The sequence below is a fragment of the Pogoniulus pusillus genome, chromosome 19 (assembly GCF_015220805.1).
Source record: "Pogoniulus pusillus isolate bPogPus1 chromosome 19, bPogPus1.pri, whole genome shotgun sequence".
Classification (NCBI taxonomy): Eukaryota; Metazoa; Chordata; class Aves; order Piciformes; family Lybiidae; genus Pogoniulus; species Pogoniulus pusillus.
Window position 1 is genome coordinate 23659879 of NC_087282.1, and position 23564 is coordinate 23683442.

The window sequence follows — 23564 nt, forward strand, 5'->3', positions numbered from 1 at the left end:
GAAAGGCAGCCTGGCTGCCCCCTTGCCCTGAGACGCTCCTGCCCGTGCCCCCTCCCAGCTTCTCCTCCACCCCCAGGCCGTCCCAGCCCCATCACCCACCAGCCCAGGCTGCTGCGCAGGTGTCTTGGGTTCAAATGCAGGTTCCCAGAGACTCTAACAAATTTAATAGACCCAATGACAATTTATAGAATTTATAGAGTGCCCTCCCCTCTTTCCCCTCCTTTCCCAAAAATAGAGATTAGATACAGGGAGAGAGAGAGGCAAGCACACCCCAATAAATCAATCTCACTCGATTTGGAAGTTAAAAAGGAAAAGTTTAACAATAACTTAGAAAAGGTATTGGAGGTAGGGGAGTTTACAAAGGATAAGGAAGGGAAAACAGCAAAGTACAAAAAAAGGAATGTGTGATAGAGGATAATGTGTTTTGTTCACTAAAAATAGGATAATAGAAGGTTTTTAATAAGTTTTGAGTTCCAGAAGCCCAGGCCAGAGGTCCACAGTACCTGAGAGGATTTCCCGCCTTTTTCACAAGCGATCACCAGGGGGTAGGAGAAGACCCCTCAGCAACAGCAACGCACATGCACAGAGTACTTGTTTACCTAAAGAGGCACCTGTCGTCGGCAGCGAGCAGACTATAAAAGGGGAGAACCGGAACCGGCTCGGCACGGCAGTGGGCGGAGCGGGGACTCCCCCTTGTCGTCCAGCGCTGATTCTTGCCTCTTATCCTGCTTGCTCATTGTAATTAATAAAATTCTGATTGGACTTTAAGATTTTTGTCTTCAAAATTTATCACAATTTGGTGCCGTGACTCGGATGCAGCCTGCAGGACAGGACTTTGGCTCTACCTGGGGGGCGCCCCGCCACCTGTTTATCGTCGGCCTGGATAGTCCAGCTTCTATCACCGCTGCACCGATGAACCCAAATTCAGAATAAGAGCAAAGGAGGCCGGCAGACCCTGTAAACTTTGTGCACAAAGGTCCGGACGAAGACGCAGGACGCGTGAGTATATATAAGGGAGTCTGTTCGGTCTGGGTCGGGGATCCTGGAGGTGCAGCGAGTGTGTGTGTGTGTATGAGAGGGGGGCCGGCAGCTCGGCACTAACCCAAGTGAGTGCGGACCTTCAAGTAGTGCGGTTCCCATCTGTCCGCGAGGGCGTGGGCCACGAATGAGGGGAAGCGAGTGAACGCACACACGGTTGATTGAGGGCGCTCCAGAAGATGGGACACGGGAAGAGCAAGCCCCTAACTCCCATAAAACTTCCATCAATACCTAAAGATAGTCCATTAGGATTTATGTTAGAAAACTGGGAATATTACCCAAACATTCAGGGTAAGGATAAGGCAAAAATGATCCAATATTGTGTGGTTGTATGGGGAGGGAAGGAGATATCTAGGAATGTATTTTGGCCGGTGTTCGGGGCTATAGAGGACTGGGTGAGGCAGAAGCTGAGCATATGGGTTAATGAAAAGGTTCCTTTTAGTCAGGAGGAAAGCAATTATGCTGCAATCTGGGTAACAGTACCAGCAAATAATGTTTCCCTGTTCCCATTAAAACGGAAGGATGAGGAACCGGAGAAACCTAGGGAAAAAGGTAGAAGGGAAGAGGAGCTCCCATTAATTCCCCCACCATATGTACCCCCTCAGGACCCACCAACTCCATCTGTCCCTAATGCCCCGCCTTTGGAGGGTCAGGATCACAGTATCACAGTATCATCAGGGTTGGAAGAGACCTCACAGATCATCAAGTCCAACCCTTTACCACAGAGCTCAAGGCTAGACCATGGCACCAAGTGCCACGTCCAACCTTGCCTTGACTATAAAAGGGGAGGACCGGAAGGGGCTCGGCGGTGACAGTGGGCATTGTGGGGACTCCCCCTTGTCGTCCAGCGCTGATTCTTGCCTCTTATCCTGCTTGCTCTGTAATTAATAAAATTCTGATTGGACCTTAAGATTTTTGTCTTTGAAATTTATCACAGAATGGATACAATCCGAGCAATGTGATGGTGTCTCTGCCTCCTGGCTGCCATGTGGTGTGCTGGTATGCAGTGTGTGTGTGTGTGTTGAGCGGGAGCGAGCGAGGAGCAGGAAGCTCCTCTCTCTTTTGTACCACAGGCAGTGGGGGGAGTGGGCTAACCATCACCTGGAGTGTGGCCCACCCCTGGGGAGAGGCCAAGACCCCTAGGGTCAGGTTCAGGGTTACTCCCCCAGAGTGTTAACCCTATACAGCAGGGCACCCTGCTGCCTGCAGCGCTCACTTACACAGAGCCACTGGGCCAGGCGCAGTGCCCAGCGCAGCGGGGCAAGGCTCAGCAGCAGCAGGCACCTCCGCAGCACCAGCAGGCACCGCAGGGCACACATGGTGCAGCAGCTTGAGTGGCACTCAGGGGTGCTCGCAGCGCTCCCTCAGCACCCAGTGCAGCTCCGCTCTGCGACGCCCAGGAGCAGGGTCCCAGCACTGCTGGCACCTGGCAGGGGCAAAGGCTGCAGCCGCACAGCCTGCACCGCCTGTGCCGACTGCCTGCTCCCTGAGCCTGCACCCCCTGATCTAGCTGAGCCGAGGACCCCACTGTGATGGCACCGGGTGGGGCAGCTGCCATGGCGATGCCGTGGGGCAGGCAGTGCTGCACAGGGCTGTCCCGGGACAGGCAGTCGCCATGGCGATGCCTGGCAGCACCCAGGCCCTTCCCTGGCCACTGTGGGCAGATGCCAGGAGCCTGGCAGGCACCGGAGTGTCCCTCTGGCAATCAGGGCTGGCAGCCGATGGTGCCCACATTCTACAGCCTGGGCACTGCGCAGGGCCTCAGGAGGCAGCTAGAAGATGAGAAGGAGGCAGTGGAGGTAGAGGAGGTGGAGGCAAGAACCCCCCAGAGCTGGCCCCAGCTGGCAGCAGCCCTGGGCAGAGCTGTGGAAGGCTCCTGCAGGGCACAGCCCCAGCTGCTGCTGCTGGAGCTGCTGCTGTGAGCACCACCTCCTGCAGGCCCTCTGCCACCATGGCCTGGGCTGGCAGCAGGCAGGGGCAGGAGCAGGCAGCCTGGGGCTGCTCAGCACTGCCAGAGCCATCAGGGGCCTGGGGCACCTTCAGCAGCTTGGCTGTGCCCCCATGGAGCCTGGCCAAGCCCCTGGGGCAGGCAGCACTGCCCTGCGGGGTGCCAGCCAGGCCACACAGCTTGGCGCTGCTGTGCTGCCCTGGGCCAGAAGGGCTCCAGCACCCCCACAGCAGAGACCTTTGTGCTGCTGTGCAGCTGCAGCTCCTGCCTGGCACTGCTGCCCACCGCTCCTTATGCTGCCCTGCAGAGGCACTGAGGCAAGGGCAGAGCACCCTGCCCAGGCCCTGCATAGTGCTCTGCTGTCTTGGGTTCTAATGCAAGTTCCCAGAGACTCTAATAAATTTGACAGACCCAATAACAATTTGTAGAGTGCCCTCCCCTCTTCCCCGTCTTTCCCAAAGGAAGGGATTAGATATAGGGAGAGAGAGAGATAAGCACACCTGAATAAATCAATCTCACTCGATTTGGAAGTTAAAAGGAAGAGTTTAACAATAATTAGAAAGGTATTGGAGGTAGGGAAGTTTCCAAAGGATAGGGAAGGGGAAATAGCAAAACACAAAAGGGATAAATGCAACCCGAGTGGTGTGATGGTGCCTTTGGCTGCCTCGTGTCTGCCACCTGTGCTGTGCTGGTGTGCAGGCAGAGATGTGTGCAGTGTGGTGTGTGGGGAGAGAGAAGAGCCAGAGGAACAGGAAGCCTCTCTCCTTTATAGGACAGGCAGTGGGGGGAGTGGGCTAACCATCACCTGGTGGTGTGACTCACCCCTGGGGAGGGGTCAAGGCCCCTAGGGTCAGGTTCAGGTTCAGGGTTACTCCCCCTGGAGTGTTAACCCTATACACCTGCAGATGTGTGACCTGAGCTGCTGTGGAGACAGGGCCTGGCTGTGGCTGTGTGTGCCCAGAGAGCTGTGCCAGGGCCTGGCTGTGGCTGTGTGTGCCCAGAGACCCCTGACGGGGCCTGGCTGGTGGTGGTCTGGCTGTGCCCACAGGTCTCTAAAAGGACCTGGCTGGTGGTGGGTGGGGGAGCTGCAAGGGACTGGTTGCAAGGTCCTGTTGGGATGGGATGGGAGGGATTGGACTGAAGTTTGAGGGGGACAGATTGAGACTGGAGGTGAGGAAGAAATTCCTGGCAGTGAGGGTGGAGAGTCTCTGCACAGGTTGCCCAGGGAGGCTGTGGCTGCCCCCCCCCTGGAAGTGTTCAAGGCCAGCTTCACTCTGCTTGGACCCTGCTCTGCTGAGGCCACAGCTGCAGGGTTGTGTTCAGTTTTGGGCACTCAGTGCAAGAGAGATGTGGAGGTGCTGGAGCCAGAGCAGAGAAGGGCAAGGAAGGGCCTGGAGAGTAAATCTGGTGAGGAGAGGCTGAGGGAGCTGGGGCTGGTGAGTGTGAAAGAGAGGAGGCTGAGGGCAGAGCTCATGGCTGGCTGCAGCCACCTGAGAGGAGGCTGTGCAGAGGCTGCTGCTGGGCTCTGCTCACAGGTGACTGGGGACAGAGCAAGAGGGAATGGCCTCAAGCTGCCACTGGGCAGGTTTAGACTGGACAGCAGGAGCAATTTTTCCCCAGCCAGAGTGGTCAGGCACTGGGATGAGTTAATAGAAGCAAGAGCAATGTATAGGATGCCTTTCCCTTTTTTCAGAGGAAAGGAATTGGATGTAGAGAGGAGAAGGTAAATCACACCCAAATAAACAGCCTCACTTCCATTTGCAATTAAAAGAGAGAACTTTAAGCATAAATAAAAGGTATTTGAGGTAGGGGAGACACAAATCGGCACAAGGAGGGGAAAAGAAGATACAAAATGCATCTGTACAACCAGATTGATGGCAGCAGGATTGTGCACCTGGTGAGCTGATGGCCCCGTGGAAAAGCAAAGAGCAGCAGGAATAGGGGGGTGGTGCTGGCAGGCAAGTAGGCAGGGCAAGAGAGACCAAACCCGGGGTGCCTCTGTTGTTATAGGGGGCTAGACAGGAGGTGGGAATGGGCTAAGCACTACAGCTGGAGTAAGGCTGGCAGCCAGCCCCGGCCGTGGGAGGAGGCAGGAGGACCTGGGGTCAGGGTCAAGAGCACTCCCCCAGGAGGGTTAACCCTTTACCCATCTCTGCAGAGTGGCCTGTCTCACCCAAAGAGGCTTGCTGAGGGCTGGGGAAAGAGCATTTGCTTGTGCACTGACCTGAGCCATTCAGTGTGGTCAAACCAGCCCCGAGGCCTGGGGAAAGCAAGAGAGCTCCTAGCAGGGTGCCAGGGTAATGCAGCTGGCAGCCCACGCGTGGGGGCATTGGCCTGCCCCAGCACCTGGCGACTGCCTCTTGCCCCCCCTGTCTCTGGCAACCTCTCCTGCCCCTCGGGCCACAATAAATGTTTTCTGCATCCAACTTTTTTCTCTCTTGCTCCTTATTCCAAGTCAGGGAATCGATGCAGGTATAGGAGCCTGGCAGCTGTGGCTGGTCCCTAGCAGGGATGTGCCCCTTGGTGGCTTTGGGCAGCACATCAATAGCTCAAAGTGCTGCTGAGAGCTGCAGAGGTTTGGCTCCTCCAAGGCAAACAGCAAGGGTGAAACCATGAGAAAGGAAGAGCAGAGCCTGGCAGCTTTGATGCAAGAAGCTTTTAATGACAGTGAGGAGAGGGAAACTCACTCAGAGACTCCAAGGAGCACAGCAGTGCTCTCCAGTCACATGAATTGGTGGTTTGCTTCCTCCTGGGTCTCTGAGGTTGATCTGCACAAACTCTGAGCAGTTTTGACTGCAGTTTGCCCCAAGCAGTGTGGAAATGTGAGAGGAGAGGAAGTCAGAGGAGGAGTAAAGAGGAGACGTTCCAGAAGGGTTGACTGGGACTCAGCTAAACGACCTCAGAAGTGGAGGTGGAAGGGAAGAGCTCCTTAGCTTGGACCTATCAGGGCTAAAGCTGCTTTGGGCTGCTGCTGCAGGACCTAGCAGGGCCCACAGCTGCCACGGCGGTACCTGCTGAACTGGTAGGAGGAAGGGCTGCAGGAGCCAGAGCCAAAGGATCTGCCGTAGCCATACAGGCCCCTGTAGCCCAGGGAGGAGCCTCCATAGCCATACAGACCCCCATAGCCTAGGGAGGAGCCTCCACAGCTCCCCAGACCCCCATAGCCTAGGGAGGAGCCTCCATAGCCATACAGACCCCCATAGCCTAGGGAGGAGCCTCCACAGCTCCCCAGACCCCCATAGCCTAGGGAGGAGCCTCCATAGCCATACAGACCCCCATAGCCCAGGGAGGAGCCTCCATAGCCATACAGACCCCCATAGCCTCCCAGACCCCCATAGCCCAGGGAGGAGCCCCCATAGCCTCCCAGACCCCCATAGCCCAGGGAGCCTCCAGAAGCCCCAAGGACAGGAGCTCCAGAGGATCCCACCACGGAGCTCTGGGGGAAGGAGCTGAGGATGGGCCCAGGGAAGGTGACCACCACCGGGGGGGGCTGGATCAGGGCGCTGGAGTCAGGGCACTGCCGCACGCAGGGCTCGTTGGCGCTGTCGGCCAGGGGCTGGGGCCGGCTGATGCCGCAGGCAGAGGTGGGGCACAGGTCGTAGCAGGACATCTCGCAGGGTGCAGGGTGGGCTGCAAGACATTGCTGTTAGCAGTCAAGAACACTCAACTGTTAGGTGGGGAAGGAGCAGCCCGGCAGGGGCTCAGGGAGGACCTGGGGAAGCAAAGGAAGCTCCTGCTGCTGTTTTCCCTGAGTCCACTGCCAGACCTTGGCCCTCAGCACCCAACCCTCAAGGAATGAAGCAGTAATGGCACAAGTTGGTGACCCAAACGGCTTTGATTTATCCCCTCCCCTGCAACTGTCTTTAGAGCATCTGGCAGTGGACAAGCGACCAAATATTGGCAGCAGGAAATGATCTCCAGGTCCCTGGCAGCCTGCTGGAGGCTGAGGAGAGCTTGGTCCTGACCTCTGGGCAGCAAGTGCAGAGGAGTTTGACTTACCCAACTCAGCAGGGAGATGGAGAGGAGAGGAGTGGATGGAAAGGCTCAGAGCAAGGAGCTCTTATATAGCCCTGCTGATTGCCTGGGGGGTGTTGGGCATCCTCTGCGTGAGCTCCTAATTAGGGACCAACCCCAAATTGCAGGACATGAAGCTCCTCAAAGTGCTGAAAGTGGCTTTGCCTTGTTGCTGCTGCAACCCACACAGAGCCTGAGCTCCTGCCCCACCTCACAGCTCTTCATCACCTCCAGCCTCATCTGGGGAATTCAGCTTTACCACTGCATGCTGCCCTTGATGTCGGAGGAGGGAGTGCAGGGAGTTGATTCACTGGGGAGTCCTGCAGAAGCAGGGTGCCAGCAGGACAGACCTTCCTTTGGGTGCCACCAGCAGGATACCTGCAGACAAACTGGCACTTCTCTGAGGACCCCTGAGAAGATGGCACTGCCCTGAGGTCCCAAGCAGACAGAGGATAGGACAGGCTGAGGGAGCTGGGCTTGGGCAGCCTGGAGAAGACTCCAGGGAGAGCCTCGAGCTGCCTGCCAGTGCCTGAAGGGATCCTGCAGGAAGGCTGCAGAGAGACTTTGCATGAGGGGGTCTGAGCCAGGCCAAGGGGGAATGGTTTGGAGCTGAGGCAGAGCAGGGTTAGGCTGGAGCTGAGGAAGGAGTTGTGCAGTAGCAGGGTGGGGAGAGCCTGGCACAGGCTGCCCAGGGAGGCTGTGGCTGGCTCCTGCCTGGGAGTGTTCAAGGCCAGGCTGGATGAGGCCCTGAGCAGCTGAGCGTAGCTGAGAGGTGTCCCTGGGCATGGTGAGGTGGTTGGAGGAGATGAGCTCTGAGCCTTTCCATGATTCTCTGTTTTGTGGCTACTGAAAGCCCTGGCACGACCACAGACCTGCCCTGTACCCTGGCACAGCTTCTCCTGGCCCACAGCTGAGGTGCCAAAGGCAGGTTTAGGAGCCCTGTGCTCTGGAAACACAAAACCCTCCCTTTTTGCTGGTCAAGGCAAAGAAGGCCGCAGAAGGGGCCAGCCCCAGGTGGCCTTGCCATGCCCACCTGATGTGATCAGCTCCCCTAATCATGGGGACAGCCAGGAGTGGTTTTGACAGAGCTGTGACACAGAAGCTGCTGATGGATGCTACTGAGGCACTTGAAAATCCCTTGGAATGTCCTTGTAAAACTCTGAGAGGCTTCTGGAGAGCTCTGGATGTGCCTGCAGCTTTGGGCGAGCTCATAATTGGGCAGTAATGTGCGGTCTGGAGACAATCACAGTGGTAATTGTGGTAAACACCATGCTGAGGGAGTGTGGCAGCAGCAGCACAAGCAGAGAGAAGCCTCAGCAGAAGGCAGCCTTGGCCTGTCCCAGTGGATTCCCAAGGCTTAATTGGTCTCTGCTGAAAGCTAATCCGGGGTGGGGGAGCTGCAAGAGACTGGTTGCAAGGTCCTGTTGGGATGGGATGGGAGGGATTGGACTGAAGCTTGAGGGGGGCAAATTGAGACTGGAGGTGAGGAAGAAATTCCTGGCAGTGAGGGTGGAGAGTCTCTGCACAGGTTGCCCAGGGAGGCTGTGGCTGCCCCCTCCCTGGAAGTGTTCAAGGCCAGCTTGGATGGGGCCCTGAGCAGCCTGGGCTGGTGGAAGGTGCCCGTGGCAGGGGGTTGGACCTGGACGAGCTTTAGGGTCCCTTCCAACCCGACCCATGCCACGATTCTGTGGTCTGAGGAGCAAGTTAGAAATCCAAGAGAGCTTCAGAAAGAGGCATCCTGTGACAGCTGTGGAGCCAACTGAGGGCTTTGAGCATTCCCACTGCATTCCCATGGGGACACTGCAGGAGTGTGTTATGGGAGCACTCCTGTGTGCAGGGAAGGGCCATGAGGAGGAGCAGAGGGCTGGAGCTGCTCTGCTCTGAGCAGAGGCTGAGGCAGTTGGGGCTGTGCAGGCTGGAGAGGAGAAGGCTCCCAGGAGACCTCATTGTGACCTTGCAGTGTCTGCAGGGGGCTACAAGAGAGCTGGGGAGGGACTTTTTAGGCTGTCAGGTAGTGACAGGACTGGGGGGGATGGAACCAAGCTGGAAATGAGGAGAGTCAGAGTGGAGGTGAGGAAGAAGTTGTTGAGCAGGAGGATGGTGAGAGCCTGGCAGGGGTTGCCCAGGGAGGTGGTGGAAGCCTCATCCCTGGAGGGGTTTGAGGCCAGGCTGGATGAGGCTGTGGGCAGCCTGCTCTGGTGTGAGGTGTCCCTGCCATAGCAGGGGGTTGGAACTGAACCCCCCTTCCAACCCTGGCTGATGCTATGGCTCTATGATTCTGTGGTTAGGATTTCAGCTGCTCCTGAGAACCTGAGCACCTTTTTGAGTGCCAGAAAGTGCCCATAAGGGCTGGAAGACATCTCACAGCAGTTCTCACAGCAATGTCACACAAAGCAGTGAGATAAGGATGGTGAAACTGCAGAGATGACAGAAACTGATGCTCATGGCCTGAGTCATGGCTTTTGGCTGTCAGGGGCATCCGCTTTGCCCAGCACTGCCTCAGGTGACAGAGGCTGGGCTGCTGTCCTGCCCACATGCAGCCCTGGTTGGAGTCAAGCAACAAACACAAACAGAAAGCTCAAACCCAATTTCATCACGTAGCAGAGTTGTCAATACCCAAAAATGTGCTGCCTCAACTAAGGAGCTCTGCTTCCTGGGCTGAGCCTCAGCCCTCAGGCAGCCCCAGCTGTATAAAAGGTCTCCTCCACTCAGGGCTCTTCCAACCTGCTCTCTCCACTCCTCCTCAGCGCATTGAGTGAGTCTCAATCTGCTTCTTGCAGCTGCTGGCAGAGCTTTGTGCTCTGCAGCTTGACCTGGTGTGGAGGCTGCCACCAAGGACCAATGAGCAGAGCTTTGGTAGGATTTGTCTTCTCACCTAGAGGGGTTGGAGCTGTTGTGAGCAGCTGCTCCTGGCATTCAGGGCTGCTGTTCAATTTCAAAGTCTCTTGATACAGCAGAAAATGAAGTTTAGGCTTTAGGTTGGAAGGGACCTTTTGAGGTCACCCAGCCCAACCCCCCCACAGCCAGCTGGGACATCCCCAACTGGAGCAGGCTGCTCAGAGCCCCAAACAACCTGGCTGGGATGGAGCAGCCATGGAGCATGTCCCACCTCTCTGGGCAGCCTGTTCCAGTTTGCCATCAGGTGATGGTCTGGGATGCCTGGGCCCAGCTGGGTTCCTCTGCTCTGTCTCTGTGGGACACTGGAAATGAGTTGGGCAAGTTTGAACCTTCATGGCCGAGGGAAATGCTGAGCTGAGGAGCAGAGCTCCTGTTGGAGGTCCCTGGTTTGGCACCAGTCTTGGTGAAGTTAGGGCACAGCTGGAGTCGATCTCAAAGGTCTCTTCCAACCAAAACCACTCTGTGATTGCCTCCAGTTCACTGCAGACCCCTCCAGGTGCTCTTGCAGACACCAGGCTCTGGCTCAGGGTGAGCAAGACACAGAGGAACTGAGAGGTGTTGGAAATGCTCTGTAAGGAATGCACTGAAGAGGGAGGCTGTGATGGGTTAGGGATTCATGAAAGGGATTCCAGAAGCTTCCAGGTCGAGCCCTGGGTTCTCCGTGTTAATGTGGCCAAGTAGTCTGAGGTGAGGCTTCTTCAGAAGATCTCAGAGGCCAGACTGGTGTTGAGCTGCTCCGAGTATCTCAGAGCCCTGATTCAGTGCTTGAAGCTGGGGATGCTAATCTCTGCAGCTCCCTGTAATGGGCTCAGCAAAGCATTTGCAGAGCACGTCTGAGCAGACAAAGGCTTTTAATCCCTACTCTGACAAAGCTCAGCACGAAGGGGATCAGTGGAAGGCAGAGTGATGAAACTGCCTAGCAGCACTCTGGGAGCCCCACTCAGCCCCTGCCGAGCCTCTGACTCACCGAAGCTCCTCAGTGATCTGCTTTGCTGTTCTGCTTCAGCGGTGACAGGCAGGGCTGGGCTGGTGCCCTCCAAAGCTCTCCTGCCTGCAGCTTGCTCCTTAGCTTTGGCCTGTGTGTAAACAGTGCCAAACCAACTCTTGCAGCCCACCCTGCACCCTGCGAGGCGTCCTGCTGCGACCTGTGCCCCACCTCTGCCTGCGGCATCAGCCGGCCCCAGCCCCTGGCCGACAGCGCCAACGAGCCCTGCGTGCGGCAGCGCCCTGACTCCAGCGCCCTGATGCAGCACCCTGATGCAGCGCCCTGACTGCAGCACCCTGATGCAGCGCCCTGATGCAGCGCTCTGACTCCAACGCCCTGACTCCAGCGCCCTGATGCAGCGCCCTGACTCCAGCGCCCTGACTCCAGCGCCCTGATGCAGCGCCCTGATGCAGCGCTCTGACTCCAACGCCCTGACTCCAGCGCCCTGACTGCAGCGCCCTGATGCAGCACCCTGATGCAGCGCTCTGACTCCAGTGCCCTGACTCCAGCGCCCTGACTGCAGCGCCCTGATGCAGCACCCTGATACAGCGCCCTGACTCCAGTGCCCTGACTCCAGCGCCCTGACTCCAGTGCCCTGATGCAGCACCCTGATACAGCGCCCTGACTCCAGTGCCCTGACTCCAGTGCCCTGATGCAGAGCCCTGATGCAGCGCCCTGATGCAGTGCCCTGACTGCAGCACCCTGATGCAGCACCCTGATGCAGCGCCCTGACTCCAGCGCCCTGACTGCAGCGCCCTGACTCCAGCATCCTGATCCAGCCCCCCACGCCTGCGTTCACCTTCCCCAAGCCCATCAGGAGCGCCTTCCCGCAGTACAGCCCCGCTGGCTCTGCAGGAGCCCCTGGGATCAGGGGAGGCTATGGTGGCACTTTTGGGGCCTATGGAGGCTATGGAGGCCTTGGTGGCAATGGAGGCTTTGGGGGCTGTGGGGGCTATGGAGGCTGTGGAGGCTTTGGGGGCTACGGCTACAGGGCTGGCGCCAAGGCCACCACTACCTGAACGGCGACTGTGGGCCCTGCTGAGCCCCACACTGCTGCCAGCCACAGATGAAGACCTCCAGAGATGCCCCTGGCATGTCCCAGCTCGACCCCCCAAGGAAGGACCCCCTGCAGCACTGCCCTGCACAAGGGGTCTGCTGCTCGCCTTGGGCCCAGCTCTGCCGTTCCCATCTGCATCTCAGCTTCCCTGCAAGACTTTGCCTCCCGATGCTGGAGGCCTGTCCTGGTGCCTGCTGCCTTGGCACAGCTCCTGCTTGCTGTCCCTCTGCCTGCTGCCAGGACTTGTGACTTGCCCTTGGCCACAGCCCTGCTCTTCTCCCTGCCCCCCGCCCCCTGGAGCTGCAATAAAATCTCTCTTGCATCTTAGTGTTGCCCTCTGGTTTTGCCTGATCCTTCTCCCCTCGCCCTTCTCCCAGACCTCTCCTTCCCCCAGAGCTCCATGGTGGGATCCTCTGGAGCTCCTGTCCTTGGGGCCTCTGGAGGCTCCCTGGGCTATGGGGGTCTGGGAGGCTATGTGGGCTCCTCCCTGGGCTATGAGGGTCTGGGAGGCTTTGGGTGCTCCTCCCTGGGCTACAGGGGCCTGTATGGCTATGGCAGATCCTTTGGCTCTGGCTCCTGCAGCCCTTCCTCCTACCGGTTCAGCAGGTACCGCTGTGGCAGCTGTGGGCCCTGCTAGGTCCTGCAGCAGCAGCCCTTGGCTAAAGCACCTCTGGAAAGCCTCTGACCCACTCCTGATCCTCCACTGAGCTTCTGAGGAAGGGGAAGAGCATCCAAGACTTCCACTCCACACAGTGGAGTTAGAAACAGCTCCATCAGTTGCACTTCTCTTCCCTTCCTCATTTCTTCCATCCCCTCCTCACCTCTGCCAGCACCCAAATGGTGGACATTGGTCTCTGGGCACTGCCTCCTCCCTGAGACTGTCCCCAGATGGAGCATCCTGCAGGAAGAGCTCTCTGTGAGCCTGCAGGCAGGGACCAGCTGCCTGCCTCTGCCCCACAGCTCTGCCTCCACTGCCCCTCCTCCTGCCCTTGCAATAAGGCAATCCTGAAGCCAACCTCTGCTTCTCTCTGTGTCCTTGCCAGGCCCAGCATGGCCTCAGGGCTCCTTCACCCTGCACTTGGTGCCCACCAGCCATGCCAAGGGCACTGTCTGAGCCCCAGCAGAGCCTGGTTGAGCTGCCTCTGGGGCACCCCACAGCCTTGGCCGTGCACAGTCCTGCTGCTAAGGAAGTTAACTACCCAGACTGTTAAAGCGTCCCAGTGAGGAGGGGTGGGAAGGGACCTCTGGAGAGCATCTCCTGCACCCTCAGCTCCAGCAGGACACCCACAGCAGCTTGCCCAGGAACACAGTGCCCAGCTGGGGTTGGAAGCTCTCCAGACAAAGAGACTCCACAACACCTCTGGGCAGCCTACTTCAGGCCTCCAGCACCCTCACCAAACAGCTTTCTCCTGCTCAGCTGCAACCTCTTGGGCTCCACTTTGTGCCCTGTGCCCTTCGACCTGGCCCCTGGGCACCACTGAGCAGAGTCTGGCCCCAGGCTCTTGCCCCCCACCCTTTAGCTATCTGAAGGGTCCTGAGCTGACCTTGTCCACTGCCCCACACCGTTCTGGTGTCAGACTTGCAGCAGTTGGCCCAGGGAGTTCTCACCACCAACTCAGTGCTGAAATTCCTCCTTGTGCCAGCGCTGGAGGTCCCTGAGATGTGCTCAGAGAGAAAGAGCAAAAAGCGTGGCCTGGAGATCCATCAAAGCACAGCCTGGAAAGGAGCAGCAGCAGGGAGGTGAGCAATGGGGCAGGAGGTGAGCAATAATGGGGCAGGAGGCGAGCAATGGGGCAGGAGGCGAGGCTGAGCCACGCACTGGCACTTCCTCCTCTTTCCTTTGGTTGATCTCTGCCTCCTTGCCTCGGGGAGGTTGTGGCTGCGTCTCTAAGCTGGGTCGGGCAGGCGGGGAAGAGCTGACGAAGTGCCCAGGATCTGCCTGTCCCAGCAGGGAACCTTCCCAGGGACAGCTCTGCAGGTCAATCCGCCGCTGGCTGGGCACGGCCAGGTCTGACCCCTGCAGGACACTTCGGTGTCACCCCCTAGGCAAACAGGACACAGGTCACAGAGTCCTGGAGAGACCTCCAAGGTCACTGAGCCCAGCCGTGCCCTAACTCTGCCAAGCCTGGTGCCCAACCATGGTTCTCGGCACCTCAGCTCCAGGGCTTGCAAACGCCTCCAGGCATGGGGGCTCCACCACCGCCCTGGGCAGCCTGGCTCAGGCCTGGACAACTCTCAAGGGGCAGAAATTGTTCCTAATGGCCAACCTGAACCTCCCCTGGGGCAACCTGAGGCCATTCCCTCTTGTCTGAGCTCCAACTGCCAGCTTCTGCACTGATCACCTCTTAGGAAGTTCCTCAGTACCAGGGTGGGGAGAGTCTGGAAGTGGCTGCCCAGGGAGGCTGTGGCTGCCCCATGCCTGGGGGTGTTCAAGGCCAGGCTGGAGGTGTTCCTGCCCATGGCAGGGGGTTGGAGCAGATGAGCTCTGAGCTCCCTTCCCACCTGAGCCATTCTCTGATCCTCTCCACGAGGCGGCAGCAGGCAGGTGCCAGGGAGCACCCAAGGTGCTGTGTCAGACAAGTGCCCAGCCCAAGATAAGGAGACTGCTGACAGCTCTCAGCACCCAGCTAAGGCCATCGTGGAGCAGTGTCTGGGCTGGGTGCCCACTCAGGCTGAGTTCACAGCTCACGTCAGGAGTGCCTGGAGCCACCTCTGCTGCCAGTGCCTGGCATTCCACGGGAGCTGCAGGAGCAAAGGGATTGGGCACTCAGGTTCCTCAGGCTGAGGTTCTCTAAACGCCTGAGTCCCCCTGGACTCTTCTCCTCTTCAGGCGGAACAACCTCAGCTCCTCAGCCTGGCAGCACAGCAGAGTGCTCAGTGGGAGCCTCGGCAGCTGGAGCCAGCACAAGAAGAAAGGACCTCAGCTTACCCCAGAAGAGGTTCAGAGACAGCCCTGCCAAAAGGACCCAGGTTCAAATCAGGAGAAAATGAGGCAAAAAGTGGATGCAGAAACAATTTAATATGCCCAGAGGGACAGAGAAGACTCAGAGAGACAGTGCACACCAGAGAGGCACCCTGGATGGCAGGGGCTGGGCCAGGCGGAGAGACTTTATCCAGAGCATCTCCTCTGGCTAAAAGTGCCCTCTGGAGATGCTTGGGGCCGGTGTGAGCCTAGCAGGGCCCGCAGGTGTCCCAGAGCTTCCTGGTGTAGCGAGGCAGCAGGCAGGGGCTGCAGGCAGGAGCAGCTCTGGGGAAGGTGCAGAGCCCCCCCGAGCCCTGGGTGGCGCCGGCGCCGTAGAGGCCTCCCAGCCCCAGGGAGCCGCCAAAGGCAGGAGCTCCGGAGGAGCCAACCACGGCCTGCTGGGGGAAGGAGCTGAGGATGGGGCCGGGGAAGGTGACGACGACGGGGGGCGGCTGGATGAAGGCCGTGGAGTCGGGGCACTGGCGGGCACACAGCTCGTTGCAGCTCTCGGCGATGGGCTGGGGCACGGCCACGCTGGCTCGGGGCGGGCACAGCTCGGCCTTGGGCGGGCACAGGTCGTAGCAGGACATCTTTGGTCGGGATGCAAGGGAGCTCTGCAAGAGGGCACAGGTGGCAGGTCAGCAGCAGAGCGCAGTGCCCCGGGCAGAGGGGCAGGGGCTGCCGCAGGGCGCAGCAGCAGCAGCAGCAGCAGCAGCACTGCCACACTTACCCTGTTCCCCGAGGAGAAGGTGGCCAGAGCAGGGGATGGCACAGGCTGGCACTGGCACAGCTTTTATAGGGGCTGTGCTGCTGCTCAGCACCAGCTGTGCCAATGGGAGGAGAGGCCACTCCCTGCCGCCAAGGAGGACAGGGCTGTGTGGATCCTGCCCCTCTGCCTGAGTCAGCCTCCCCTCCCCACACCAGCACATTCCTCTGCCTCCATTTCCTCCCCTTCCTGGTTCTTGGGGATGCTTCAGCAGAGCAATGACAGAGCCTGCACCGATAGGGCTGGAAGGGACCTCTGGGCATCAGCAGAGCAGAGTCAGCCAGAGGAGTCAGCGTGGGTCAGCCAGGTGGAGCTGGATGCAGACAAGCAGGTGTGGAGGCTGTCCCCACAGCCAGCTCCTGGCCAAGGCCTTGCTCTCAGCCTGCCCTGCGCTCTGTTCGGAGAGCCACAGTGAGCAGGGGGGGCTGGAATGGCTCCAGAGATGGAGGCTCTGTCACCCCTCTGGGCAGGCCCTTCCAGTGCCGTCACCCTGAGAGCCAGTGAGTTCCTCCTCATGGTTCGATGAAATATCTCATGTTGCCGCTTGTGCTTTTGCCTCTTGTCCTGTCTGTGGGCATCACTGCCACAGCCTGCCCCCCCCTCCTGAGCCCTTCCTCTGAAGCGTTTCCAGGCACTAAGCAGGTCCCCACTCAGTCTTCTCCTGCCGGCCAGTTCAGCCCCAGGCCCCTCACTCTTCCTCCCTAGCACAGATGCTGCACTCCCCCCATGGCCTCTGCAGGCCTTAGCTCTGTCCTCCCATGGCAGGGGCTGTGTGAAGCGTGGGCAAGTGTGCTCCCATCTGCCTGCAGCTCAGGGCAGAGCAGGAGAGGTTTTTCTCCCCCAGCCTTGCAAAGGTCAATGTCCAAAGACTGCAGGCAGAGGGGGGATGGTTCCCTGGGCTGGGAGATGCTCCCCAAGGCCCCGGCCAAGAGCTGTGGCACACAGCAGCTGCTGCAGGCACCTTGGTGCCGCTGCTGCCCGCTGGCAGACACCGAGCAGGAAAAGCCAGCAGGGCCCCTGTGAGGCATGAGGTGGCAGCTGGCAGGAGCCCCAGCGGGGTGACTGCAGGGGCTGATGGAGCAGCTTGGGGCTGGGCAGGCAGCACTGTCAGCAGCACAGCCCCGTGCCAGGCAGGGAGGGGGCATGGGCACGGCCAGCAAGAGCCACCTGCCCCCAGCCTGCCAGCCCCACCCCGTGCTGGCCACCACAGCATAAAAGCTCTGCCCTGGCAGGGCACTGCCATCCACTGCTCCTGCCTCGCTCCGCTCGCCTCAAGCCCAGGTGGGTGCCTGTGGGGCTCCCTGTGCTGTGGCAGGGGCCAGCGTGAGGCCTCCGTGGCCAGGAGGGCTCTGGCAGCAGCTGGCACGCTGGCAGCAGGCTTGGGCAGCCAGGGCTGGGGGAGCCTGGGCAGGAGCAGGCAGGAGCCCAGGGCTGGGCCGCTGCAAGCCAGGCCCTGCACAGGCTCTGGGGAGGGCTCTGTGTGCCCTGGCTGTGCGGAGAGAGGGCACGGGGAGGGTGCTGGGAGCAGGGCACTCAGGGGGCTGTGTGGACGAGGGGCAGCGTTGGGCACTGCGGGCAGGGGGTGGCCCTGGGCTCTGCTGACTGCTCTCCTTGTTTCTGCGTGCCTCAGGCTCGGCTCTCGGCCACAAAGATGTCCTGCTACGACCTGTGCCCGCCCAAGGCCGAGCTGTGCCCGCCCCGAGCCAGCGTGGCCGTGCCCCAGCCCATCGCCGAGAGCTGCAACGAGCTGTGTGCCCGCCAGTGCCCCGACTCCACGGCCTTCATCCAGCCGCCCCCCGTCGTCGTCACCTTCCCCGGCCCCATCCTCAGCTCCTTCCCCCAGCAGGCCGTGGTTGGCTCCTCCGGAGCTCCTGCCTTTGGCGGCTCCCTGGGGCTGGGAGGCCTCTACGGCGCCGGCGCCACCCAGGGCTCGGGGGGGCTCTGCACCTTCCCCAGAGCTGCTCCTGCCTGCAGCCCCTGCCTGCTGCCTCGCTACACCAGGAAGCTCTGGGACACCTGCGGGCCCTGCTAGGCTCACACCGGCCCCAGACCCTGCCCCCAGCCTCACCATCGGCACTGCTGCACCAGGGAAACCTCTGCAGCTACAGGCCATGAGCTGGGCAACAGCTCCCTGCCTGCCCCAGCACCTGGTGACTGCTTCTTGCCCCCCCCATCTCTGCCAACCTCTCCTGCCCCTCGGGCCACAATAAATGTTTCCTGCATCCAACTTTTCTCTCTCTTGCTCCTTATTCCAAGTCAGGGAATCGATGCAGGCATAGGAGCCTGGCAGCTGTGGCTGGTCCCTAGCAGGGGCAGGGCTGCCCAGGTGAGGGTGGGTGGTGTTGGGAGGGGAGGGTGCAGGCAGCAGGCAGCAGGCAGCAGGCAGCAGGCAGCAGGCAGCAGGCAGCAGGCAGAGGAGAGAGAGCTTGCAGGAGCTGTGCCAAGGCCCGAGAGCTGTCCAGGCTCTGGCTGAACTCCTCCTTGGCCTGCTGTGCCTAGCACAGGGGGAGCAGCCCCGGCTCTGCCAGCTGCCAGCTGCCATGCTCTGCCCAGCGCAGCTCTGCAGGTGCTGCAGAGATTGCAGCCAAGGTCACGCAGGTGCTGAGGGGAGAGGGAGGTCAATCCTCGGGGAGAGCCTTGGGGACCTGCTACTGTTCCTGCTGGCCATGAGGAGCTTCAGGCGGTTTCATTAGAAGGGCTTAGGGGATAGGTTGGACTCAAAGGCCTTTTCCAACCTGGTTCATTCTGTGGTTCTGTGACAAGTGAACAATATTTACTTCTGCCTTCAGTTTGGGGCTCCCCAGTTGAAAAGGGACAGCAACTGCTGGAGAGAGTCCAAGGGAGGGCTGTGAGGATGATGAGGGGACTGGAACTGCCTGGTGAGGAGAGGCTGAGGGACCTGGGGCTGAGAGTCTGAAGAGGAGAACTGAGAGAGGATCGAATAAATATTTATAACTATCTGAGGGCTGGGGGTCAGGAGGGGGACAGGCTCTGGGGTCAGGAGCAGGGGACAGGCTCTGGTCACTGCTCCTTGGGATAGAACAAGGAGCAGTGGATGGAAGCTGCAGCTCAGCACAAGGAGCAGCTGATGGATGCTGCAGCTCAGGAGGTTCCAACTCAACAGAAGAGGGAATTTCTTTCCTTTAGGGGTCCCAGAGCCTGGCACAGGCTGCCCAGAGGGGTTGTGGAGTCTCCTTCTCTGGAGCCTTCCCAGGCTTGTCTGGATGTGTTCCTGTGTGCCCTGAGCTAGCCTGGATTGGACTCAATGATCTCTTTGGGGTTGGACTCAACGATGTCTTTGGGTTCTTTCCAACTTCCAACATCTGTGATCCTGTGAAGGGAGTGGATAGAGGGAAAGGCAAATAACAGTAGGAAGGGGAAATCAAATGAGAAGGGGCAAAGAAAATAAAATGGAGGTGGAAAAGGAGGAAGGAGAGAAAGAGAAAGGGAAAGGGAAAGGGAAAGGGAAAGGGAAAGGGAAAGAGAAAGAGAAAGAGAAAGAAAGAGAAAGAGAAAGAGAAAGAGAAAGAGAAAGAGAAAGAGAAAGAGAAAGAGAAAGAGAAAGAGAAAGAGAAAGAGGAAGGGAAAATGAAATCGGAAATAATGGAGAAGAGGAAGGGAAGGATGCAATGAGGTAGAAGAGGAGATTGAAGATGAAAGGCAAAGAGAGGATTAAGGTGGAGATGAAAATGAGAGGAAATGGAAAAGGGTAGAAGGAGGAAAAAATGCAGATAAAAAGGGGAGAAAATAAAGGGAAGCAGAAGAGGAAGAAGGATGAGAAAAGAGATGAAAGATAATGGAGCAGGACAAGAAGAGGAAGGCAAAAGGGAATGGAAAAGAGGTAGAGCAGGTGAAGATGACGCCTCCCATTCAGGATCACTGGGGGGTGTTCAGCAGCACAGAGGAAGCACAGAGGGCCGCGAGCCGTGGCAGCTGCTGGCCCTGGCTGAGCAGCTGAGCAGATGTGGGCAGGGCTCTTGGGGCTGAGGGGCACAAGAGTGTGTGGGCACAGGTGTCAGGGCTGTGAGGTGCCCCAGAGGCAGCTCAACCAGGCTCTGCTGAGGCTCAGACAGTGCTTTGGCACAGCTGGTGGGCACCAAGTGCAGGGTGAAGGAGCCCTGAGGCCATGCTGGGCCTGGCAAGGACAAGGAGAGAGGCAGAGGTCGGCTGCAGGATTGCTTTATTGCAGGGGCAGGAGGAGGGGCAGTGGAGGCAGAGCTGTGGGACAGAGGCAGGCAGCTGGCCCCTGCCTGCAGGCTCGCAGAGAGCTCTTCCTCCTGCAGGCTTGTGTCGGCTGTGGCTGCTGCAGAGACAAGCGAGTGGCCAGAGGAGCCATAGGCGAGTGGAGCCTGCGGTCAGGAGGCAGGAGCAGGAGAGGAGGAAGGAGCTGAAGGGCTCATGTGAGAGGTGCCCGTGGAGCTGAGGCTGCTGGGGCTGAGCCTAGCAGGGCCCGCAGGTGTCCCAGAGCTTCCTGGTGTAGCGAGGCAGCAGGCAGGGGCTGCAGGCAGGAGCAGCTCTGGGGAAGGTGCAGAGCCCCCCCGAGCCCTGGGTGGCGCCGGCGCCGTAGAGGCCTCCCAGCCCCAGGGAGCCGCCAAAGGCAGGAGCTCCGGAGGAGCCAACCACGGCCTGCTGGGGGAAGGAGCTGAGGATGGGGCCGGGGAAGGTGACGACGACGGGGGGCGGCTGGATGAAGGCCGTGGAGTCGGGGCACTGGCGGGCACACAGCTCGTTGCAGCTCTCGGCGATGGGCTGGGGCACGGCCACGCTGGCTCGGGGCGGGCACAGCTCGGCCTTGGGCGGGCACAGGTCGTAGCAGGACATCTTTGTGGCCGAGAGCCGAGCCTGAGGCACGCAGAAACAAGGAGAGCAGTCAGCAGAGCCCAGGGCCACCCCCTGCCCGCAGTGCCCAACGCTGCCCCTCGTCCACACAGCCCCCTGAGTGCCCTGCTCCCAGCACCCTCCCCGTGCCCTCTCTCCGCACAGCCAGGGCACACAGAGCCCTCCCCAGAGCCTGTGCAGGGCCTGGCTTGCAGCGGCCCAGCCCTGGGCTCCTGCCTGCTCCTGCCCAGGCTCCCCCAGCCCTGGCTGCCCAAGCCTGCTGCCAGCGTGCCAGCTGCTGCCAGAGCCCTCCTGGCCACGGAGGCCTCACGCTGGCCCCTGCCACAGCACAGGGAGCCCCACAGGCACCCACCTGGGCTTGAGGCGAGCGGAGCGAGGCAGGAGCAGTGGATGGCAGTGCCCTGCCAGGGCAGAGCTTTTATGCTGTGGTGGCCAGCACGGGGTGGGGCTGGCAGGCTGGGGGCAGGTGGCTCTTGCTGGCCGTGCCCATGCCCCCTCCCTGCCTGGCACGGGGCTGTGCTGCTGACAGTGCTGCCTGCCCAGCCCCAAGCTGCTCCATCAGCCCCTGCAGTCACCCCGCTGGGGCTCCTGCCAGCTGCCACCTCATGCCTCACAGGGGCCCTGCTGGCTTTTCCTGCTCGGTGTCTGCCAGCGGGCAGCAGCGGCACCAAGGTGCCTGCAGCAGCTGCTGTGTGCCACAGCTCTTGGCCGGGGCCTTGGGGAGCATCTCCCAGCCCAGGGAACCATCCCCCCTCTGCCTGCAGTCTTTGGACATTGACCTTTGCAAGGCTGGGGGAGAAAAACCTCTCCTGCTCTGCCCTGAGCTGCAGGCAGATGGGAGCACACTTGCCCACGCTTCACACAGCCCCTGCCATGGGCTAAGCTAAGGCCTGCAGAGGCCATGGGGGGAGTGCAGCATCTGTGCTAGGGAGGAAGAGTGAGGGGCCTGGGGCTGAACTGGCCGGCAGGAGAAGACTGAGTGGGGACCTGCTTAGTGCCTGGAAACGCTTCAGAGGAAGGGCTCAGGAGGGGGGGGCAGGCTGTGGCAGTGATGCCCACAGACAGGACAAGAGGCAAAAGCACAAGCGGCAACATGAGATATTTCATCGAACCATGAGGAGGAACTCACTGGCTCTCAGGGTGACGGCACTGGAAGGGCCTGCCCAGAGGGGTGACAGAGCCTCCACCTGTGGAGCCATTCCAGCCCCCCCTGCTCACTGTGGCTCTCCGAACAGAGCGCAGGGCAGGCTGAGAGCAAGGCCTTGGCCAGGAGCTGGCTGTGGGGACAGCCTCCACACCTGCTTGTCTGCATCCAGCTCCACCTGGCTGACCCACGCTGACTCCTCTGGCTGACTCTGCTCTGCTGATGCCCAGAGGTCCCTTCCAGCCCTATCGGTGCAGGCTCTGTCATTGCTCTGCTGAAGCATCCCCAAGAACCAGGAAGGGGAGGAAATGGAGGCAGAGGAATGTGCTGGTGTGGGGAGGGGAGGCTGACTCAGGCAGAGGGGCAGGATCCACACAGCCCTGTCCTCCTTGGCGGCAGGGAGTGGCCTCTCCTCCCATTGGCACAGCTGGTGCTGAGCAGCAGCACAGCCCCTATAAAAGCTGTGCCAGTGCCAGCCTGTGCCATCCCCTGCTCTGGCCACCTTCTCCTCGGGGAACAGGGTAAGTGTGGCAGTGCTGCTGCTGCTGCTGCTGCTGCTGCTGCGCCCTGCGGCAGCCCCTGCCCCTCTGCCCGGGGCACTGCGCTCTGCTGCTGACCTGCCACCTGTGCCCTCTTGCAGAGCTCCCTTGCATCCCGACCAAAGATGTCCTGCTACGACCTGTGCCCGCCCAAGGCCGAGCTGTGCCCGCCCCGAGCCAGCGTGGCCGTGCCCCAGCCCATCGCCGAGAGCTGCAACGAGCTGTGTGCCCGCCAGTGCCCCGACTCCACGGCCTTCATCCAGCCGCCCCCCGTCGTCGTCACCTTCCCCGGCCCCATCCTCAGCTCCTTCCCCCAGCAGGCCGTGGTTGGCTCCTCCGGAGCTCCTGCCTTTGGCGGCTCCCTGGGGCTGGGAGGCCTCTACGGCGCCGGCGCCACCCAGGGCTCGGGGGGGCTCTGCACCTTCCCCAGAGCTGCTCCTGCCTGCAGCCCCTGCCTGCTGCCTCGCTACACCAGGAAGCTCTGGGACACCTGCGGGCCCTGCTAGGCTCAGCCCCAGCAGCCTCAGCTCCACGGGCACCTCTCACATGAGCCCTTCAGCTCCTTCCTCCTCTCCTGCTCCTGCCTCCTGACCGCAGGCTCCACTCGCCTATGGCTCCTCTGGCCACTCGCTTGTCTCTGCAGCAGCCACAGCCGACACAAGCCTGCAGGAGGAAGAGCTCTCTGCGAGCCTGCAGGCAGGGGCCAGCTGCCTGCCTCTGTCCCACAGCTCTGCCTCCACTGCCCCTCCTCCTGCCCCTGCAATAAAGCAATCCTGCAGCCGACCTCTGCCTCTCTCCTTGTCCTTGCCAGGCCCAGCATGGCCTCAGGGCTCCTTCACCCTGCACTTGGTGCCCACCAGCTGTGCCAAAGCACTGTCTGAGCCTCAGCAGAGCCTGGTTGAGCTGCCTCTGGGGCACCTCACAGCCCTGACACCTGTGCCCACACACTCTTGTGCCCCTCAGCCCCAAGGGCCCTGCCCACATCTGCTCAGCTGCTCAGCCAGGGCCAGCAGCTGCCACGGCTCGCGGCCCTCTGTGCTTCCTCTGTGCTGCTGAACACCCCCCAGTGATCCTGAATGGGAGGCGTCATCTTCACCTGCTCTACCTCTTTTCCATTCCCTTTTGCCTTCCTCTTCTTGTCCTGCTCCATTATCTTTCATCTCTTTTCTCATCCTTCTTCCTCTTCTGCTTCCCTTTATTTTCTCCCCTTTTTATCTGCATTTTTTCCTCCTTCTACCCTTTTCCATTTCCTCTCATTTTCATCTCCACCTTAATCCTCTCTTTGCCTTTCATCTTCAATCTCCTCTTCTACCTCATTGCATCCTTCCCTTCCTCTTCTCCATTATTTCCGATTTCATTTTCCCTTCCTCTTTC

At 60.0% G+C, this 23564-nt stretch overlaps 6 protein-coding genes across 8 annotated transcripts; 3 read left to right on the top strand and 3 right to left on the bottom strand.

The window, feature by feature from the left end:
* Nucleotides 1-5966: 5966 nt before the first annotated feature.
* On the bottom strand, nucleotides 5967-6596 carry LOC135183722 (scale keratin-like). Of its 3 annotated transcripts, none has more exons than XM_064158900.1 (2): nucleotides 6365-6596; nucleotides 5967-6112 (listed from the first exon to the last, which is right to left on the bottom strand). In XM_064158900.1, the coding sequence occupies exons 1-2, from the start codon at nucleotides 6594-6596 to the stop codon at nucleotides 5967-5969; spliced, it is 378 nt and encodes a 125-aa protein (XP_064014970.1). The 3 variants fall into 3 exon arrangements, with proteins under 3 accessions (XP_064014970.1, XP_064014969.1, XP_064014968.1); XM_064158899.1 differs by having other exon boundaries at nucleotides 5967-6202; nucleotides 6356-6596; XM_064158898.1 differs by having other exon boundaries at nucleotides 6221-6596.
* A 3918-nt stretch (nucleotides 6597-10514) lies between these two features.
* LOC135183748 (scale keratin-like) lies at nucleotides 10515-12577 on the top strand. The gene is made up of 4 exons (XM_064158932.1): nucleotides 10515-10585; nucleotides 10905-11157; nucleotides 11636-11867; nucleotides 12384-12577. The coding sequence occupies exons 1-4, from the start codon at nucleotides 10515-10517 to the stop codon at nucleotides 12575-12577; spliced, it is 750 nt and encodes a 249-aa protein (XP_064015002.1).
* A 2534-nt stretch (nucleotides 12578-15111) lies between these two features.
* On the bottom strand, nucleotides 15112-15651 carry LOC135183723 (scale keratin-like). The gene is made up of 2 exons (XM_064158901.1): nucleotides 15633-15651; nucleotides 15112-15516 (listed from the first exon to the last, which is right to left on the bottom strand). The coding sequence occupies exon 2, from the start codon at nucleotides 15490-15492 to the stop codon at nucleotides 15112-15114; it is 381 nt and encodes a 126-aa protein (XP_064014971.1). The 5' UTR covers nucleotides 15493-15516; nucleotides 15633-15651.
* A 1650-nt stretch (nucleotides 15652-17301) lies between these two features.
* On the top strand, nucleotides 17302-17700 carry LOC135183724 (scale keratin-like). Its single transcript, XM_064158902.1, has one exon. It carries the CDS (start codon nucleotides 17320-17322, stop codon nucleotides 17698-17700), a length of 381 nt encoding a protein of 126 aa, XP_064014972.1. The 5' UTR covers nucleotides 17302-17319.
* Nucleotides 17701-19723: 2023 nt separating this feature from the next.
* LOC135183725 (scale keratin-like) lies at nucleotides 19724-20507 on the bottom strand. The gene has a single exon (XM_064158903.1). It carries the CDS (start codon nucleotides 20487-20489, stop codon nucleotides 20109-20111), a length of 381 nt encoding a protein of 126 aa, XP_064014973.1. The 5' UTR covers nucleotides 20490-20507; the 3' UTR covers nucleotides 19724-20108.
* A 1646-nt stretch (nucleotides 20508-22153) lies between these two features.
* Nucleotides 22154-23472, top strand: LOC135183726 (scale keratin-like). Its single transcript, XM_064158904.1, has 2 exons — nucleotides 22154-22172; nucleotides 22292-23472. Exon 2 carries the CDS (start codon nucleotides 22316-22318, stop codon nucleotides 22694-22696), a length of 381 nt encoding a protein of 126 aa, XP_064014974.1. The 5' UTR covers nucleotides 22154-22172; nucleotides 22292-22315; the 3' UTR covers nucleotides 22697-23472.
* The last annotated feature ends 92 nt before the right edge of the window (nucleotides 23473-23564 follow it).

What these genes read in the sequence shown, in the direction of transcription:
- LOC135183722 (XM_064158898.1), bottom strand. Translation starts at nt 6,596, where the DNA reads ATGTCCTGCTACGACCTGTGCCCCACCTCTGCCTGCGGCATCAGCCGG. An exon ending in CTCCTCCCTAGGCTATGGGG is followed by an intron (nt 6,113 to 6,220) that starts GTCTGGGGAGCT and finishes GCTCCTCCCTAG; the next exon opens with GCTATGGGGGTCTGTATGGC.
- LOC135183748 (XM_064158932.1), top strand. Translation starts at nt 10,515, where the DNA reads ATGAAAGGGATTCCAGAAGCTTCCAGGTCGAGCCCTGGGTTCTCCGTG. An exon ending in ATGTGGCCAAGTAGTCTGAG is followed by an intron (nt 10,586 to 10,904) that starts GTGAGGCTTCTT and finishes GTTCTGCTTCAG; the next exon opens with CGGTGACAGGCAGGGCTGGG. An exon ending in CCCTGATGCAGCACCCTGAT is followed by an intron (nt 11,158 to 11,635) that starts GCAGCGCCCTGA and finishes CCCTGACTGCAG; the next exon opens with CGCCCTGACTCCAGCATCCT.
- LOC135183723 (XM_064158901.1), bottom strand. Translation starts at nt 15,492, where the DNA reads ATGTCCTGCTACGACCTGTGCCCGCCCAAGGCCGAGCTGTGCCCGCCC.
- LOC135183724 (XM_064158902.1), top strand. Translation starts at nt 17,320, where the DNA reads ATGTCCTGCTACGACCTGTGCCCGCCCAAGGCCGAGCTGTGCCCGCCC.
- LOC135183725 (XM_064158903.1), bottom strand. Translation starts at nt 20,489, where the DNA reads ATGTCCTGCTACGACCTGTGCCCGCCCAAGGCCGAGCTGTGCCCGCCC.
- LOC135183726 (XM_064158904.1), top strand. Translation starts at nt 22,316, where the DNA reads ATGTCCTGCTACGACCTGTGCCCGCCCAAGGCCGAGCTGTGCCCGCCC.